Raw genomic sequence first — 19,484 nt, 5'->3', positions numbered from 1 at the left:
GCGCATCCCTCGGTGGACTGAGAAATTCCATTTCAACAGAGATTTCCACAGATACCGTGACAGCTGACAGAAGACAGATAACCAAGTAAGAGAACCCAATAAATGCTGCTGTCACTTCAGTGCCAGCAACAACTTGGTGACAAGACTATGAGTGGTAAGAGACATCCTGCTCCTATGAGGTTACACACCTTCACTTCAAAGAATTATACCCACCCTCACTAGCTGCTGGCAAACTAATATAGAGCCTGGAACTGCTGCAGGTGAAACACACCATCCTTATTCCTCTAACTTAAGTGGCCCAAGTACATCCAAGAAGAAACAACAGGAAAATCTGAGCAGTCTTATTTTGCTCCAATCTACATCTGCAAGTCAGAGTAAATTCAGAGAGTGTAATTCTGAAACCAAACAGCCATGGGAGTGTTGAAAAAAGAGGCTGGGGAAAGAAGAATAAATCATCCAGGCAACTCTTAATCTTCTAATAACAGAAGATTACATAGATAGTTCATTCTGTGAGAGGGAGAGAAGGCAGTGCATAAGACCTGGAATTCTAATATAGGCCTTAGGAACTATGAGAACAGAGCCCCCAAAGTACATAGGTCCATGAGGCAAAGCACATGGGGATCTGAATAATCAGGAAATAAGTTTTAGCTCAAAAAAACCCAGCACGCAATCAGTGAAGAGGATACAGAACACAGAACTCCCCTCATGCTTGCCCAAATCAGCTGACTACTCTCAGCCTTTCCCACTACTGCAGTGCCTGCATTCTTTCCCCACTATATAATGATGTGCTGTCAGTAACACATGAGGGATTCTTTATTAGAAAACACCACCCAGACTGCATGGATCCCCATCTCCAGCAAACAAGGAGTGAAAACACCAAACCACTTCCAACAGCTTCCCCTCCAGCAAATATTCCACTAGGTAATTTTAACATTGGGCTCTCTTGACTCCAGGGAGCAAAGCTTTATAAGGCCAAGCACTGATCAGATGGACAGCGAAGGGCAGCCCAAGCACTGCAGCAGCTCAGAGTCCAGAGAGGTGCTGAGGACCCATCAGATACGCTGCAGATGTGCTAATATCTCAAGCCCTAGTACTCCCCCAGCAGAGCGCCACGCTGCTGTTCCCCCAAACTTACTGTGCAACTTGCTCATTCCCTCACCAATTTTGAACAGTATTATTCTAAAACTATTTAAAATATTATTTTGGCAGTAGTGAGTAAAGGGAGCAGCCACACAAGCAGTTACATTGTCAGAGCCAAGAAAGCTGTCATCTTCCAGCTTGGAGCACCTGCTGCCAAAACAGCACACGTTGGTGTTCCCCAAAACCCTCAAGAAGCCAAAGACAATGACCAGCACATGCAGTCAGTGGTAGAGGTCAAAACTGAGCACAGCCTCCTCAATTTAGGAACAAGTTCTTTACCATGAGGGTAGTGGGACACTGGATCAGGTTGCTCAGGGAGGTGGTTGAGGACTCATCCCTAGTGGTATTCAAGGTGAGGCTCGACAGCACCCTAGGCAACCTTATCTAGTTGAGGAGAACCCTGCTTACTGCAGAGATGGCTAGACTAGGCGACCTTTGGAGGTCTCTTTGAACCCAGACCATTCTATGATTCTATGAATGAGTGTAGCAACAAGGTACCTAAGATGGTCTAGCAACAAGACTCTTCTCCTAACAATGCTTCTCACCAGCAGCTCCTCAATTCTTACTTTGTGCACATTACATTTGTTCCATTATATCCTTCCCTTGGTCACTGAGTCTCTCATCCTCTCCTGCACTCTCCTCCCAACCACTTAATTCTTTCCACTCTGAATTAAAGGAGTTAGTGATAGGATTAACCGCTTAGTCTCTCTAGCAATTATACAGTTATCCGAATTGCCTTTGTCCAGTCCCCTTTATCTCTCTCTTTAATAGGTCCTGAATTTACCATGGACAAAAAGGGGTGTAATGGATCACTGCATGCTTTACAGCAGCTTCTATAATGGGATCCCAGTCCTGAGATGAGCCCTGGAAAGAGCTACACTCAAACTCAGCAACAGATCTGTAACAGAGATCGCACCAAGTCCTCAGCTTTGGCTGTGAAACCTCCACCTCAAAACTTGCATTCCTCTAACACTGTGAAACTGTGATTAGCAGCCAGTGGTATGCAGTACTTGGGGGACAAAAGACAGCTCAGGTATAGCTTTAACATTGTCTCAGTACTTACTTGAACAAGGGGTTTTTAGGTCTTTGTGGTTTCTTCTTTGCAAAGAAGGCTGCAAACTCTCTGCCAGAGCTGGCGTAGCTAAGCTGGGTGGAGGGCTCTGAGGCAGTGCGGGTGTTCTTCATGTCCAGGTACTCTGTCAGCAGCATCTGACAAGAGAAGGAAGAGGAGCTCAGCATTTGAAATAAAACAGCATTAAGGTGTTACAATATAACCTGAAAACACAGGATTTTTAGACATTCTTTAAGAAAACAGACAAAGATGCCCAAAAATTCTGATTAACAGAAAACCTGGCTTTATGTTCAGAAACTGAATCCTAGGGACTTAAACACCACAGTTTCTAGTTTGGTAACTTGCAAGAATCACAGAATAGTAGAACTATTTCAGTTGGAAAAGATCTCTAAAATCATTGAGTCCAACCATCAACCCAACACCACCATGGTCATTAAACCATGTTTGACAGCGCCATGTCCGCACATTTATTGAACACCTTCAGGGATGCTGACTCCACCACTTTCCTGGGCAGGCTATTCTAACACCTAACCACTCTTTCAGCAAAGAAATCCTTCCTAATACCCAACCTAAACCTCCCCTAGCACAATCTTCTCTATCACCTGACACTAGCAAGAAGAGATCAATGCCTACTTTGGTCCAAGCTTCTTTCAGGGAGCTGTAGGAAGCAATGAGGTCTCCCCTTACCCTCCTCTTCTCCAGCCTAAACAACCCTAGTTCCTTCTAGGTGCTCCTCACAAGACTTGTTCTCTAGACCCTTCACCAGCTTTGCTGCCCTTCTCTGGACAAGCTCCAGCAACTCAGTGTCTTTCTTGCAGTGAGGGGCCCAAAAACTGAACACAGAAGTCCCCACTCTTCACAAAGTTGATTCCAGCAGCAGCTGCTGGGTGTGTTACTGGCCAGTCGTCACAGACTGATTATATACCACAGCTCTTAAAAACGTGAGTGTTCCAATATTGCCGTTTGGTTACAAAAGCATATCTTATGTGTATGCATCTCTATATATTTTCTGCATATTTATATCATAGTACCATAGAATTGCTTTGGTTGGAAGACAGTAACTGTTAACACAGCATTACCAAGTCCAACACTAATCCATGCCACCCCTCAGCACCTACACAGCTTTCCTATCCCTCCAGGCCCTGGAACACTACCACTGCCCTGGGAAGCCTGTTCTAGGCCTTGACATCCCTTGCCAGGGAAGAAATTGTTCCTCATGTACAGCTAAACTTCCCCTTGATGCAATTTGAGGCCGTTTCCTCTTGTCCTACAACCAACACACCCCCCCCCCCCTCCAACCTCCTTTCAGGGAGTTGTAGAGAGTGAGGAGGTCTCCCGTCAGCCTCCTTTTTCTCCAGGCTTGTCAACCCCAGTTCCCTCAGCTGCTCCTCCCAAGACTTGTGCTCCAGACCCTTCACCAGCTACGGCGCCCTTCTTTAGACATACTCCAGTACCTCAACATTCTTCTTGGAGTGAGCAGCCAAAAAATACACAGAATTCCAGTGCAGAATACATATGGTTGTATAACATGTAGAAATCTAAACCACCCATGTGTGTGTGGGGGGACATGTGCTGCAGGCCACATCTACCCTTAGAAAATACCCTAGGAATTCTGGAAAATATTGCCCTTTAATAACTCTCAAACCAAATAAGCTTCTTTTACTGTTGAAAATATGAATTCCCACAGCCATTAGTTCTGCCATTGTAGTTTAGGGTTGATTTTCCTCCAGCCCAATACATTCAGTAAGGGGCTGGGGGGTCCCTTTGTTTGACGAGAGTCCCATTGGTGAAACCCTTGCAGCCCTGAGCGGTGGCCTGATATTTGATGCTAATTAAACAACTCGGTGGTGCAGAAGCAGATTCCAAGTCAATTCACTTCTAATTTCCTTATGTCTGCAGATGGAAAGAAAGCTCTGAAAAATTAACTTTTGTCAGTGCATTCAGAGAGTCCCTTTTTATTTTCAGAACATTCTACCTACTCAGATGCTATTAGTAATGTGTTCTGCTTGAATAATTAGTCAGTCAAAGCCCATCAAAGAGAGTTGCCTGTAATGAAAGGAACACATCAGTGCTGTGCTAAGTTTAAACAAATTACATAGGAATAAATATCCAGGCAAAAGGCATCGTGCCCCTAATTAGAAATAATGCAGGATACCTTGGGAAAAAAAAAATACTAATACTACAAGTAATAAAGAAACTTCTGCTCCTGAAACATCTCAATTAAAACTTTACTTGAGCACAAGTTTTTAAAATACATGGTTATTGTTAAGAGTGAAAATAATCACTGTGCTCATTTTTAACAGTAGTTCACCAAAGCCGCTAATCTTCCTGTATTTGCGTTTCACCTTCCCTTCTTGAATTAACAACCCTAAAATCATCACCAGAATGTAATTAAGCCTCAGCCTTAATCAGGTTTTACACACAAAAACAGAAAAGAAAAAAAACCCTACAACCAAACCAAAACCAGTGAAACATTTCCCAGTTAGTTCTCATATTGTGGATGAAACCTATTTATAATGGATTCCATGACTCCAGTGTCACCTTATATCCAAGACTAAGAAATGCAAAGCACGTTACACAGGACTTGGATCCAAGATCACAACCAGCCATGAGAGGGTTCAGAAAGGAATAGAGTAGAATAAATTATCCCTGTTGGTTGAAAAGTTAAATAGAAAAAATAAATCATGTATTCCCAGCGTGGTAGGGGGTGGGAGGGACATCTGGGAATCATCTAGTCCAACTTGTCTGCTAAAGCAGGGTCACCTAGAGCAGGTTGCACAAGACCACATCAGGTGGGTTTTGAAAGTCTCCAGAGAAGGAAACTCCACCACCTCTCTGGGCAGCCTGCTCCAAGGCTCTGCAACCCTCACGGGAAAGATGTTTTTCCTCACGCTGTGATGGAACTTCCTGTATTACAGTTTGTGCCTATTGTCCCTTGGCCTGTCATTGGGCACCACGGGAAAGAGCGTGCCCCCATCCTATTGACCCCCACACTTTATGTCTTACTGAGCATTGATAAGATCCCTTCTCAGGCTGCTGTTCTCCAGACAAACCAGCCTGAAAGTCTCTCAGCCTTTCCTCCTCCCGGAGATACTCCAGGCCCCTCAGCATCTTTATAGCCTCTGTTGAAGACTCTCCAGTAGTTCCCTGTCTCTCTTGAACTGGGGAGCTCAGAACTGGGCCCAATACTCCAGATGTGGCCTCACTAGAGCAGAGGGAGAGGAGAACCTCCCTTGACCTGCAGACCACACTCTTCTTAATGCATACTTAGTTCCCTCTATCTCCTAAACTGGGTAGCCCAGACTGGACACAGTAATCACAGAAGATAGTTTTCCAGTAAGATACTCAGAACATTTCTGGAAGCACTGCAGATTAGGAAAAAGAAAACAAAACTGTTGATTTCAGATATTTCTAGATGAGCAGGGGCAGATGCAAGGCTCTGAGAAAGTCAAAACTGTAAAGCAGCAAAAAGAGCTTGTTTCGATAACTGCTCTCTGAGTTCATCTTTAAGTTATGAAACTCAAGCATAACAGAAACTGCACTAGACAGATCAGAGCTCTTTCTGCTCCAGTGCCCTGTATTCAACAGTTACACAAATACTTCAGAACCAAGTAATTAAGTGTAAGCATGGTTGAGCAGTTATGATATACAGCCAAGAGGGAGAGAAGTAAAGACAGGAGAGATCTTCAACCCACAGTACATTTGGCTTATAATTGCAACCCTTATAATTTCGAAGCAACATCATTGACATAGCCCAGTCTGAAAAATCTTGCCAGCTACTTTCAGGCTGCCCAGGTTGGTGGTGGAGTCACCATCCCTGGAGATGTTAATAAAAATGTGCAGACATGGTGCTTTGGGGCATTGTTTAGTGGGCATGGTGGTCTTGGGTTGTCAGTTGGCTTCAATCATCTTAGAGGTCTTTTGCAGCCAACATGATTCTGCGATTCTATAGTGCCTCAAAAAACAGCCTCAGGATTTTGTTTCTCATCACATTGCGAAATGTGTGGCCTTCACTCAATGTCAACAGCATCAATTTATTCCCTGCATCAAGACAGTCCAAGTTACGCAGTTGTTCTGCTCTCATAGTCCTAGTAAAGGATTTTAACAAGCATCATATTTCAGAGTTAAAAGTTCTTAAAATCCACAGCAAGCTAGAATTTTCAAATGCACTGCAAAGCAAAGAAAACCCAGACATTTTCCTGCTTATGTAAGCGAACAGAACCAACCAAGTAAGGGATTTCATGATTTGGTCCCATAACACTTGATTAGTACTTGCTATGCCATCAATCAAAACCCTTGTTAGACATTAATCACATGGACGTGCAGCAAGATTTATGAGTGACTGGAAAGTTTGCAACATCCCATTCATCTAGAACAAGGACTTTGACTTTTCGCTCCACGGTTGAATCCTGCTATCCATGTAGCGTATTTACATCAATGTCAAACAAATATAAGCCACACATAAAGCAAGAGAACAAAGAACTCCTCCAGCTGCTCTTTGGAGATGAGAATTAATATTAAATGTTTTATTAAAAAAGCAATATTTATGGATGTGGAGGCTTAATTAAATTCTCCAAAGGCAAAAGGTCACATTGGTATGTGCAGTCTGCCAATCATGCTGATCTGATAACAGCTTGCACAACACTGTCCTTCTGAACTGCAACAGGGCAAGAACAAATTTGCTTCTGTGTCTCCTGCTTGTACCTGCTGCCACTTTCCAGATCCCCATTTGTACACTTTGACTGAGCCTCACGAGATGTTGTACATGTCGTGATTTCTTATCAGGCTCAGGACTGACCTGTGAACAAAGCACGTGCACTGAAAATATGCCTGACCACAGGACAGCAGCTGAATTCACTGATTGTACCTCTTGTGAGATTTTTAGAGAGGTCTGAGTTCTGCATAAGCTCTATCCCATCAATTAGAAGCTGTAAAAAGGTATTTCCCATCCTCACGCACTCTGATTTAAGATGGAGGCTACAGTGTGAACACCTTGATCCATCTGAAAATTCTGAGGGGTTCAAACTCTGCCACCATCCATGATGATTTTCATTACACCTCTGTATATTTGGGTGGGTCCAGAAAATCAAATGAAAACTAACATCACAACATCATGAATTTGGCGAGGTTAAATGGGATGACCAGGTAATTACTGGCTTCTCCACCTCATATTGATCTGGGACAAAATCACAGAAGAGATGATAAAGGACTCTAGTTAAAAAGAATTAAGGGAGAATAACAGAGCTCATGTCCAGCAACATGGATTTACACAACACACATCTTGGCTAGCTTATATTCTTATGATGATGACAAATTTAGCTTCAAATCAACAGAGAAATAGAGTTATTTCCACCAAGGATCTAACAAAAGCAAAATATTAGAAGTCAGTACAGCAACTACTAGAAGAAAACTAGGCAGAGATGTGACAAGATCCTTAAAACATAGCCAGAGATGTGGAAGCCACCAATACTGGGTTTTGCAAGCTCTCAAAAACCTGAAATGATCTTTTCCTTTTTTTTCTTCCACATTCCAAGGAAAATACAAGACTTCTACAGAATGTTTTTATTTTCAACCTAAGATTGGTCCATCTTCATTTTTAAAACAATAGCAATTACAAGAAGCTTGGTGAGATAATGAGGAGGAGCTGCAGCAACCCCTTTCTGGGCTGAATGAATCCAAACTTCTCCTATTTCAAATTCCTGTGAAAACTATCACAGAATCACCAAGGTTGGAAGAGACCTCAGAGATCATCGAGTCCAACCTGTCACCACAGACCCCATGACTACACCATGGCACCAAGAGCCACATCCAATCCCCTCTTGAACACCTCCAGGGATGGGGACTCCACCACCTCCCTGGGCAGCACATTCCAATGGTGAATGACTCTCTGTGAAGAACTTTCTCCTCACCTCGAGCCTAAACTTTCCCTGGTGCAGCTTGAGACTGTGTCCTCTTGTTCTAGTGTTGGTTGCTTGAGAGAAGAGACCAACTCCCTCCTGGCTATAACCACCCTTCAGGTAGTTGTAGACAGCAATGAGGTCTCCCCTAAGCCTCCTCTTGTCCAGGCTAAACAATCCCAGCTCCCTCAGCCTCTCCTTGTAGGGCTTGTGCTCCAGGCCTCTCACCAGCCTCGTTGCCCTTCTCTGGACATGTTCAAGTGTCTCAATGTCCTTCTTAAACTGAGGGGCCCAGAACTGGACACAGTACTCATGACTACAGAAGGTTTGTAATTCATTAGAATTAACAGAATAATATATTTTTCTTTCTAACTATTATTATTCATAATATAATCAACCTAGTGTAGAAATTTCAGTGTCCTGAGCAACCTATTCCAGTGTCTCACCATCCTCACTGGAAAGAATTTCTTTCTGATCTCCAGTTTAAATCTCCCCTCTTCCAGCTTCCATCCATTCCCCCTCGCACCATCACTACAAGCCCTTGTAAAAAGCCCCTCCTCAGCTTTCTTGCAGGCCCCCTTCATTTATTGGAAGGCTGCTATAAGGTCGGCTCAGAGCCTTCCCTTCATCTAGGGAAAAAATACACAACTTATCTCTTGGATTATTGTGTGAAGCTGTAACTAGCAAATTTGGGAATACTGAAGATAATCAAGAGCAGAGAAGGTCCCACTGTGATGATGTGTATTAATTAGCTAATTGGAAATGTTTCTGTAAAGCAGAGCGCTGTGTCAGAAATAAAGGTTTACAGCATCACTCTGTATTGATCTCACATCTGGAATGTCAAATGAATTCCTGGGATTCATAAACAAAGGGAGAACAGGGATAAAGGATAAAGAGGGTGGAAGGGTGCACCAAAGGAACCTGGGAATTATTAAAAGGCTGGAAGGCAGGAACAGCTTACAGCAAAACAATGAGAGCCATGAGCTCGGCCTTGTTACCTTAGTGAAGAGAAGGCTAGGAGGTGCAGCAGCAGCATGCAACACAGAGGGCACAGAGCTGGGGAAAAAAGCTTCACTAATGAAGTTTTTAAAGAAATCCAAAGGCTGGAGAGTTGAAGCTAGACAAGCTTTGACAAATGCTCAGGCATACATTTCCAGAGCCTAATTAACCACTTAGATCAAAGGTTATACACTGTATTGTCTGCCACTGACTTATTTTTTCACCCCAGCCAAGACTGGATAGCTTCCTGAAGCATGGGCCCTCCTTCAAACAAGAATTAATTCAAGAAAGTGCCATGGTTTGTTTTACACAGAGGTCAGGGGAGATCACAACAGCTCCATAAAATCTGGGGATCCTAATAAAGCTGCCACATCCTTCTCAGGCTCTTGCATGAAGGAGGCATCTATGTTCAAAGTATCATTGCTACACAGCACCTTCAGCTACTATTTTGAGGTGAAAGAGAGAATAAAAACCCTCTACTGGTAACATTTATTGGGTGAACTGGTTTGTGCTAAAAGAAACTTCTCACCCCAGCCTGGTTTTGGCAACCACTAGGCATGAAACTGCAAATGAAGGCTACCTTGATTGATTTACTTAGAGAATACTGTAAGAGGCGGAAGAGCCCCAGAAACAACCCCCTAAACATCTGAGAACATCTCTAGTATGTCCCCATGCCAACAGCATCCTGGCATGGACCAGCAATAGTGTGGCCAGCAGGATGAGAGGAGTGATCATGCCCCTGTCCTCAGCTTTGGTGAGACCATACCTTGAATACTGGGTTCAGTTTTGGTGCCCTCAATCCAAGAACAACATTCAAGTGCTGGAGTATGTCCAGAGAAGAGCAAGGAAGCTGGTAAAGGGTCTAGAGAAGAGGTCTTGTGAGAAGCAGCTGAGGCAATTGGGTTGAATAGTGTGGGAAAGAGGAGGCTGAGGGGAGACCTCATTGCTCTCTACAACTCCCTGAAAGGAGATTATAGAAAGATGAGTTTTAATCTCTTAACCCAAGTAACAAGTGAAAGGACAAGAGGGAATGGCCTCAAACTACACCAGGGTAGGTGAAGGTTGGCTATTAGGAAAAACTTTTTTACAGAAAGGGTCACCAGGCATTGTAACACAAGCTGCCCAGGGACATGGTAGAATCATCCTCCCTGAAGGTGTTCAAAGAACATGTTGACATGGCATTGTGGGGCATGGTGGTGTGGGTTGATCTTAGAAGTCTCTTTCATCTGATTGTTCTGACACACCAGGCAGCTGCAGAAACATTGGCATGCAACGCTGAGCCTGAGAAGGATTTGGAGTTACATTTCAGTTAGACCTAGCAGGAACCATCACAAACTGAGATTAAAAAGCAAAGGAGCAATTTCCCAATGGGATTTCAGTGAGGAACGGTTTAGCAGCAGATTCAGTAGGGATGCAAGGACATGTCTGGAGAAAACAAAACATGGTACATGTTGAGGAAGGCATGACATTCCTGAAAGATGGCAATAACCAGCAAGAGATGATCTCAGAGGCATTAAAAGCAACGGCAAATCAGTTGGAAAAGCCCTCCAGGATAGATAATCAAGTCCGGCCACCAACCTAAGACCACCATGGCCATTAAACCATGTCCTAAAGCACCATGTCCACACATTCCTTGAACACCCCCAAGGGTGGTGACTCCACCACCTCGCTGGACAGCCTGTTCCAATGCCTGACCACTCTTGCAGGAAAGAAATTTTTCCTAATACCCAACCTAAACCTCCCCTGGCACAGTTTCTGGTCATTTCCAAAACCCAAAAAGCTGGGAGTTGAAGTGGGATGCACTGCTGTGACAGGCACTTATTTCTTTCAAAAGACAGGAAAAGAGACATCATGTTTGAAGCTCCAGAGGCAGGAGGTCACTGCTAGCAAAGTGCCAGACTAAGGCAAGAAAAGCAGCAACACTCTATGCAAGACAGTGGTGTATAGCTAATTATGCAGTAATTTACTGTAGCAAAAGTCTTAATAATTAAAATGCTGCAGTAATTGTGGAATTCAACACACAAAGAGAGGTGACAGTTAAGTGAATTTTAAGAGCACTGCATAAGCTGTACCACAATCAGAACAGGGGCTGGGTACACACCTGGCAAACACAACAAAGGACAAAGCAACAAGGTAAGTCTGAAAGAACAAAACCACTTTGTAGGTGCCATGAATAAGCTCTATAGCCTGCTTCATCTAATCCTCTTGTTGTCCATGAAATTAGTTTAACAGAAACATAATAACAAAACCCCTTCCAGAATGAATTCTCTCAAGGCATTGTCCAAACCCATTCTTGTACAAGAAAGAAAAATTCCTTTTGGTCTTCATCAACACCCTGTGACCTATCACTGTATCGCTGAACTGATTCAAAGTGAAGCCCTAGGGCTGCTACAAGAGCAAGGGAGAGGAGTCTGCCCCTCTGCTGAGACCCCTCACCTGCAGTGCTGGGGCCAGCTCCAGAGTCCTAAGTACAGAACACACATGGACCTCTTGGAACACCGCCAGAGGAAGAGACAAAAAGTGTCAGAGGACTGGAAGCCCTTTGCTGTGAGGCCAGGCTGAGAGAGCTCAGCCTGGAGAAGTCTCAAGGGAGACCTCCTGGTGGCCATTCAGTACTTAAGAGAGGCTGATCAGAAAGCTGGGGAAACACATTTCAGCAGGGTCTGGTGTGACAGGACAAGGGTTGATGGTACTAAACTCCAAGAGATTGAGAGCAGATATAATGAAGACAATTTTTGCAATGAGGGTGGTGAGACAATGGTCCAGGCTGCCCAGAGAAGTGGTAAATGCTCCATCCCTGGAGCCATTCCAAGTCAGGTTTTCTGGGGCTCTGAACAACCTGATCCAGATAAGTATGTCCCCAGTGACTACAGATGGTTTGGACTAGATAGCCTTTAAAGGCCCCTTTCAACCCAAACCATCCTCCTTCTATGACTTGTACAGGACAAGGTTTGGACCCACTGACTTTCTTGGCCACTTGGAGCACAAAAAGCTGTGCCTTACACTGACAAGCACAAGACAGAAAGTCTCTTACTGTTAGTACCTCTGCCTCACTCCAGTGCCACGTCAGTATTAGAACTTCCATCTTAACTTACACTTGTGGTTCAGAAAATAAACAGCTGAAATAAAAACCTGCTGAGAGACTCCAGCAGGTAACTTCATCTTGCACAAGATGTGAGCAGGCAAGTGCTGCAGAGAGGGCAGTCTCTGCTTCAGGCCTTCAAAAGGTGTGTGTGAGAAGGGGGACTCTGCAATTGCTTTCTAGTTTTAGCAGCTTTAACAGCCATTACAACAAGGAACTGGTACCAGCTCATACAAAGGTAGATGAGCAAGGTCATCTGCAATTCAGTGAGGCATGAAGTTTTAGAGCATTTTCACTGAAATATAGACATCTGGCCTCCACAATGAAAAGAAGCTGAGCTGTGGGAGGTTATCTCCTGTCTTTCACAGTAGATAGAATAGAATAGAATAGACCAGACCAGACCAGGTCAGGTTGGAAAAGATCTTCAAGATCATCAAGTCCAACCTATCACACAACACCATCTAATCAACTAAACCATGGCACCAAGTGCCTCATCCAGTCTCTTCTTGAGCACCTCCAGTGAGGGTGACTCCACCAGCCCCCTGGGATGCACATTCCAACAGCCAATCACTCTTTCTGTGAAGAATTTCTTCCCAACATCCAGCCTAAAACCTCCCCTGGCGCAGCTTGAGACTGTGTACTCTTCTTCTGGTGCTGGTTGCCTGGGAGAAGAGGCCAATCCCCACCTAGCTACAACCTCCCTGCAGGTAGTTGCAGAGAGAAAGGTCTGCCCTGAGCCTCCTCTTCTCCAGGCTAAGCAACCCCAGTTCCCTCAGCGTCTCTTCATAAGGCTTTTGATCCAAACCCCTCACCAGCTTGGTTGCTCTTCTCTAGACATGTTCCAGCAACTCAACATCTTTCCTAAACTGAGGAGCCCAGAACTGGACAGATAATAAACAGGGTGGGGCCCAGAACTGATCCTTGGGGCACACCACTACTGACTGGCTGCCAGCTGGATGCGACACCATTCACCACCACTCTCTGGGTTCGGCCATCCAGCCAGTTCCTAACCCAGTACAGAGTATTGCTGTCCAAGCCATGGGCTGACAGCTTGGCCAGCAGTTTGCTGTGGGGGACAGTGTCAAAGGTCTTGCTGAGGTCCAGGTAGACTACATCAACAGGTCTCCCCACATCTACCAGATGGGTCACCTGATCATAGAAGGAGATCAGGTTGGTCAGGCAGGACCTGCCCTTCCTAAATCCATGCTGACTGGGCCTGATCCCTTGGCCATCCTGTAAGTGCTGTGAGATTGCACTCAAGATGACCTGTTCCATAATCTTGCCTGGCACTGAGATCAGGCTGACAGGTCTGTAGTTCCCTGGCTCATCCAACCGACCCTTCTTGTGGATGGGCACCACGCTGGCCAGCTTGCAGTCTTCTGGGACCTCTCCAGTGAGCCAGGACTGTTGAAAAGTGATGGAGAGTGGCTTGGCCAGCTCCTCTGACAGCTCTCTCAGCACCCTAGGATGGATCCCATCCGGTCTCATGGATTTGTGGGGATCCAAGTGGCTGAGCCACTTCCTCCTGGATCACAGGGGAACTATACTGCTCCCTCCATCTGCCAGCTCAGGAGGCCAGTTGTCTGGAAGACAACCCATCTTGCTATTAAAATTTGAGGGCAAAAGGTGTTAAGTACCTCTGCCTTTTCCTCATCTTTTGTTACTATGTTCCCCTCTGTATCCACCAAGGAGTGGAGGTTGTCCTTGCCCTCCTCTTGCCATTAATATATTTGCAGAAGGATTTTTTGTTGTCCTTCACAGCAGAGGTCAGTCTAAGCTCTAAATGGGCTTTTGTCCTCTCTAATTTTTTTCCTACATGACCTAACAACATCCTCAAACATTCCATGGGTAACCTCTCCTTCCTTCCAAAGATGATACACCCTCTTTTTTTCCCTTAATTGACCCAGAAGCTCATTGCCCAGCCAGGCTGGCCATCTGCCCCAGCAGCTCATCTCCCAGCACATTGGCACAGCCTGTTCCTATGCCCTCAAGAATTCTTCCTTGAAGCAGGTTCAGCCTTCCTGGACCCCTTTGTTTTTAAGAGCTGTTTCCCAAGGTACCTTCTGAGTTAGTTCCTTGAGTAACCTGATGTCTGACCTCCAGAAGTCCAGAGTGGAGGTTTTGTTGCTGCCCCTCTCAGCTTGACTGCATATTGAAAACTCAATTATCTCATGGTCACTGGACCCCAGACAGCCTCCAACCACCACATCTCCCACCAGCCCTTCTCTGTTTGTAAAAAAGGAGTCAAGCAAAGCCCTGGTAGGCTCACACAGCACCTGGGCTAAGAAACTATCCTCCATACACTCCAAGAACCTTCTAGACTGCCTCCTCTCTGCTGTGTTAAGTTCCCAGCAGATACCTGGCAGGTTAAAGTCTCCCATAAGAACAAGGTCTGGTGATCCTGCGACAGCCTCTACCTGCCTATAAAATAATTCATCAACCTCTTCATCCTGGTTGGGTGGTCTGTAACAGACTCCAACCAGGATGTCAGCATTATTAGCCTTCCTTCTAATTCTTATCCACAGGCACTCAACCTGATCATCCTTAATCTCTAGTTCCATGGTGTCTAGAGCTTCCCTGGTGTACAGGGCCATCCCTTCTCCCTCACCTGTCTCTCCTGAAGAGCCTGTACCCATCAATTACAGTGCTGCAGTCATGTGAGTCATCCCACCACGTTTCTGTGATGGCAACTACTCATAACTTTCTTGCTGTAACAAGGCTTCCAACTCCTCTTGTTTGTTACCCATGCTGTGTGCATTAGTGTACATGCACTTCAGCTGGGCTGCTGGTTTCACCCCTGACTCCAGCTTACCACCCTCAGACTCCTGTCTGGGAGGACTGGTTTCAGCCCCTTCCCCCTTCAAATCTAGTTTAAACCCCTGTCAATGAGGCCTGCCAACTCCCTTCCTAGAACTCTTTTCCCTCTGTGGGACAGGCTGTTCTCATGTGCTAGGATCTTTCTCCCCCTCTGGGATGGATGTACTCCATCTGTTGCCAGCTGACCTGGTGCCTTAGAAAGTTCCCCAAGATCAAAAAAACCCAAAATTCTGTTGGGTCTCTGAGCCACTTGTTAATTACACCTGCTGTCCTGTTCCTTTCAGTATTCCTTCCTGCAACTAAGGGTATTGATGAAAAAACTACCTGTGCCCCTGACCCCTCAACCAGTGTTCCCAGAGCCTTGAAGTCCTTTTTGATTGCCTTTGGAGCTCTGGTTTCAACCTCATCACTCCCTAACTGCATAACTAGTTTATTTATTTATTTTACTAAAAGAGGCACAACTACTCATGACAAATTTATTTAAGCTACGAACACTCAACTTGAATAACTAGGTCATAAAACAAACAGACAGCATTTATTTTTCTCCAGGCACCTCAGCTGCTCTGCAGATCCAGATTATGCTAGCAGAAATGATCCAAGTAACAAGGCTGCTTTCCCCTTTTGGCATCTGTCCCTTAACACCAAACCAAAACAACAACAAAAAACCCAAACAGAATGAAGATGGGTGGCACAGGGAACCAGCTGAAATTATTCATTTTCTCCAAATAAATCCCTGTTTGGAGGCACGTTTCCATAGTAAAGCAGAGTTTTTTCCTCACCATGATGACTGGAATTAGCGAGACTCACACATTCATAGAGCTTTGGGGTGAATATTGCTCAAAGCATGAGGAAAAAAATTAATCCTTTTGCAGTTTCTGACAAGTAAACCCAACTGGCTTCTGGGCAGTAACTTGAAATGGTTGCTTTGATGACTATAGAAAAACAGGTATAAAAACCATGTGCCATGTAGAGGGACCTGGAGAAGCTTCAAAAGTGGGCCCATGACAACCCCGTGAAGTTCATCAAGGCTAAGTGCAAGGTCCTGCAGCTGGGTCAGGGCAATCCCATGTATCAATACAGACTGGTGGATGAGTGGGTGGAGAGAAGCCCTTGTGGAGGAGGACTTGGGATGGTTGTGGGTGAAAAGATGGATGTGAGTCAGCACTGTGTGCTCCCAGCCTAGAGCAAACCTGTTGCGGGCTGATCCCCAACAGTGTGAGCAGCAGGTGGAAGGAGGGGATTCTGCCCCTCTGCTCTGCTGAAACCCCAACTGCAGTGCTGGGTTCAGCTCTGGATTCCTCAGCACAAGAGAGACATCAACCTGCTGGACCAGGGCCAGAGCAGGCCATAACAATACCAGCAAACCTGGAAGCCCTCTGCTGTAAGGCCAAGCTGAGAGAGCTGGGATTGTTCAGCCTGGAGAAGGTTCCAGGAAAATTTAATGCAGCCTCTCAGTATTTAAAGGGGATGAGAAGAAAGCTTGGGAGAGACATTTTAGCAGGGCTTGTTGTGACAAGACAAAAGGTGATCCTTATAGCCCACAAGAGAGGAGATTTACACTAGAGAGAAGGAAGAAACATTGGCCCAGGCTGCCCAGAGAAGTGGTACATGCTTTATGCCTGGAAATACTCAGAGTTGGACAAGGCTCTGAGCAACCTGATTTAGTTGCAGATGTCCTTGCTCACAGAACAGAGGTTGGAGTAGATGACCTTTAAAGGTTGCTTTCAACCCAAACCATTCTATGATTCTATGCACATTTATATGTGCTTCAGCATATGTGCACATATATGTGGACTTCAGCAAGGCCTTTGACACCATCCCCCACAGCAAACTCTTGGCCAAGCTGTCAGCCCATGGCTTGGACAGCAATACTCTGTACTGGGTTAGGAACTGGCTGGATGGCCAAACCCAGAGAGTGGTGGTGAATGGTGTCACATCCAGCTGGAGGCCAGTCACTAGTGGAGTCCCCCAGGGATCAGTGCTGGGCCCCATCCTCTTTAACATCTTTATTGATGATCTGGATGAGGGCATTGAGTCCATCATCAGTAAATTTGCGGATGACACCAAGCTGGGGACAGAAGTTGATCTGCTAGAGGGTAGAGAGGCTTTGCAGAGAGACCTCGACAGGCTGGACAGATGGGCAGAGTCCAACGGCATGAGATTTAACGCATCCAAGTGCCAGGTTCTGCACATCGGCCACAACAACCCCATGCAGTGCTACAGGCTGGGGTCAGAGTGGCTGGAGAGCAGCCAGGCAGAGAGGGACCTGGGGGTGCTGGCTGATGGTAAGATGAACATGAGCCTGCAGTGTGCCCAGGTGGCCAAGAGGGCCAATGGCATTCTGGCCTGCATTAAGAACAGTGTGGCCAGCAGGAGCAGGGAGGTCATTCTGCCCCTGTACACTGCAATGGTTAGGCCACACCTCGAGTACTGTGTCCAGTTCTGGGCCCCTCAGTTTAGGAAGGAGGTTGACTTGCTGGAACGAGTCCAGAGAAGGGCAATGAAGTTAGTGAGGGGTTTGGAACACAAGCCCCATGAGGAAAGGCTGAGGGAGCTGGGGCTGCTTAGCCTGGAGAGGAGGAGACTCAGGGGTGACCTCATTACTCTCTACAACTACCTGAAGGGGGATTGTAAACAGGCTGATGATGGTCTCTTCTCCCAGGCAGCCAGCACCAGAACAAGAGGACATAGTCTCAGGCTGCACCAGGGGAGGTTCAGGCTGGAGGTCAGGAGGAAGTTTTACACAGAGAGAGTGATTGCCCATTGGAATGGGCTGCCCGGGGAGGTGGTGGAGTCGCCGTCACTGGAGGTGTTCAGGAGGAGACTTGACAGGGTGCTTGGTTACATGGGTTAGTTGGTTGGGTGGTGTTGGGTGATAGGTTGGACGCGATGATCTTGAAGGTCTCTTCCAACCTGGTTTATTCTAGTCTATATACATACACTTATATGTATACAGGCACACATACACCTGTAACTTCAGCACATGGTCCTTCTCAGATGACTGATGACAAGTTGTACAATCCATCTGATCCAGCATGATCCAAAGGATGGATAACTAGCCAACTGTATTCTGAAGTGGACCAAAAAGCAGTGAACTACATCAGAAAGGCATAATTACCCCCTGCTTCACAAATGGCACAAAACGAAGCATTTTCAGGCACTCTTAAGGCATGCTGTCGTTCAGTGTGAGTGGACTTCCTTTTGTTCATGTAGCACATAAAAAGGTCAAGGAGGAATGTAAGAGTTGAACAGGTAATTGAGTGTAGATTTCTGCTCTGCAATTACAATTTAACTAAGCTCCACTGCTTCTGCACATTTTGGAGGTAGGGAGGATATAGTTAGAACTTTATGTTTACAAAAGAATTATAGCTAAACATTTTTAAATCATAAAGACAGAGAATATGCTTGCTCATGTTTAGTGTATACTTACCCACCCACCTTTCAGGGTGTCCTCTGGGTAATGCACAGGAGAAACAGTGCTACACTTAACCCAACTGATCTGAGCTGCTGCTACTCAAACTGGCACATGCAATCCAGCAGCAGCAAAGGGAGGGAAAGGCAGCATGCTGTTTAAATACCAACCATGTTAACTCATGGATTATACAGCACACCTCATGTATTTCATGTCTTCAACTAATTGCTTAAGACATCCTGCTCTAGTGTAGATGGTAACAGTAGTGTGCCCTCAGTCTTCATTAAATGCCAGCTCTCAATAACAGACTCCAAAAGGGCTTTAATTGCATTTACTTGCAGCTCCTGAACTTTAAAAGTTGTTAATCAGATTTCTATGTAAATGGAATGACGATTAAAGGTTAAGTACAGGTTTCTGAAATTTCAGCAGTTGAAGATGTATTTGCCCTTAACAGGAAAGAGAAGCTACCAGCCTTGACAGGAACTAAACATCTTAATTAAATACTCAGAAGTACAGTACTTATTTCTGCATGAAGTTCTATTTTCAAATGTCAAACTTAATCAGGCACTCGACAAAAACTGTGCAATATCCTTACAGCACAGAAGAACAAAGATGCCTTGGGATTCCTTCCTCAGGCAACACCTGTACATCTCCTTGTCCTCAACTCCCCAATAAATTCATGTTCTCCAATCTGCTTGTCCCAAACAACAAGAAGGAAAGTTTTATGGCTCTAAAACTGCAGGAGTCCAGTTGAGAAATAGGATAGGACATTATTCAACATGTCAGCTTTTCTCCTGCTCGCTCAGTTTATCCCTGTAACAAGCATCACACTGCCAAATAAACATAAGGGTCCTCATAAATCTGACTTGCAGAGATTTATTTCCCTGGAGGGTAGAGCCCATCAATTATCACCAGTCAAAATGATAAAAACTTACTTCTTCATCCAGAGTAAATTTAGTATGGCTCTTTGAGCAGCCTGTTGCTGAGTGCAGAGGTGCCAAAAGCTACTGAGAGCATCCAGGCGTGCTGCTTTATGCTCCCAAACCTGAACCCTGGGCTGCCCAT

The 19,484-nt window shown here is 45.3% G+C and overlaps 1 protein-coding gene across 1 annotated transcript in view; it reads right to left on the bottom strand.

Moving 5' to 3' along the window:
• EXOC4 (exocyst complex component 4) overlaps positions 1 to 19,484 on the bottom strand; it is a 517,764-nt gene that overhangs the window by 369,418 nt on the left and 128,862 nt on the right. Inside the window, exon 8 of the mRNA XM_068169085.1 lies at positions 2,204 to 2,349. Coding sequence (XP_068025186.1) covers positions 2,204 to 2,349 — 146 coding nt within the window. The remainder of the gene's footprint in view (positions 1 to 2,203; positions 2,350 to 19,484) is intronic.

The sequence above is a fragment of the Melanerpes formicivorus genome, unplaced genomic scaffold (assembly GCF_026170545.1).
Source record: "Melanerpes formicivorus ecotype bairdi unplaced genomic scaffold, bMelFor1.0.p_v2 SCAF_3, whole genome shotgun sequence".
In the NCBI taxonomy this organism is placed as follows: Eukaryota; Metazoa; Chordata; class Aves; order Piciformes; family Picidae; genus Melanerpes; species Melanerpes formicivorus.
The sequence above is the reverse complement of the archived record's forward strand: the minus strand, read 5'-3'. Positions and strand labels throughout refer to the sequence as shown.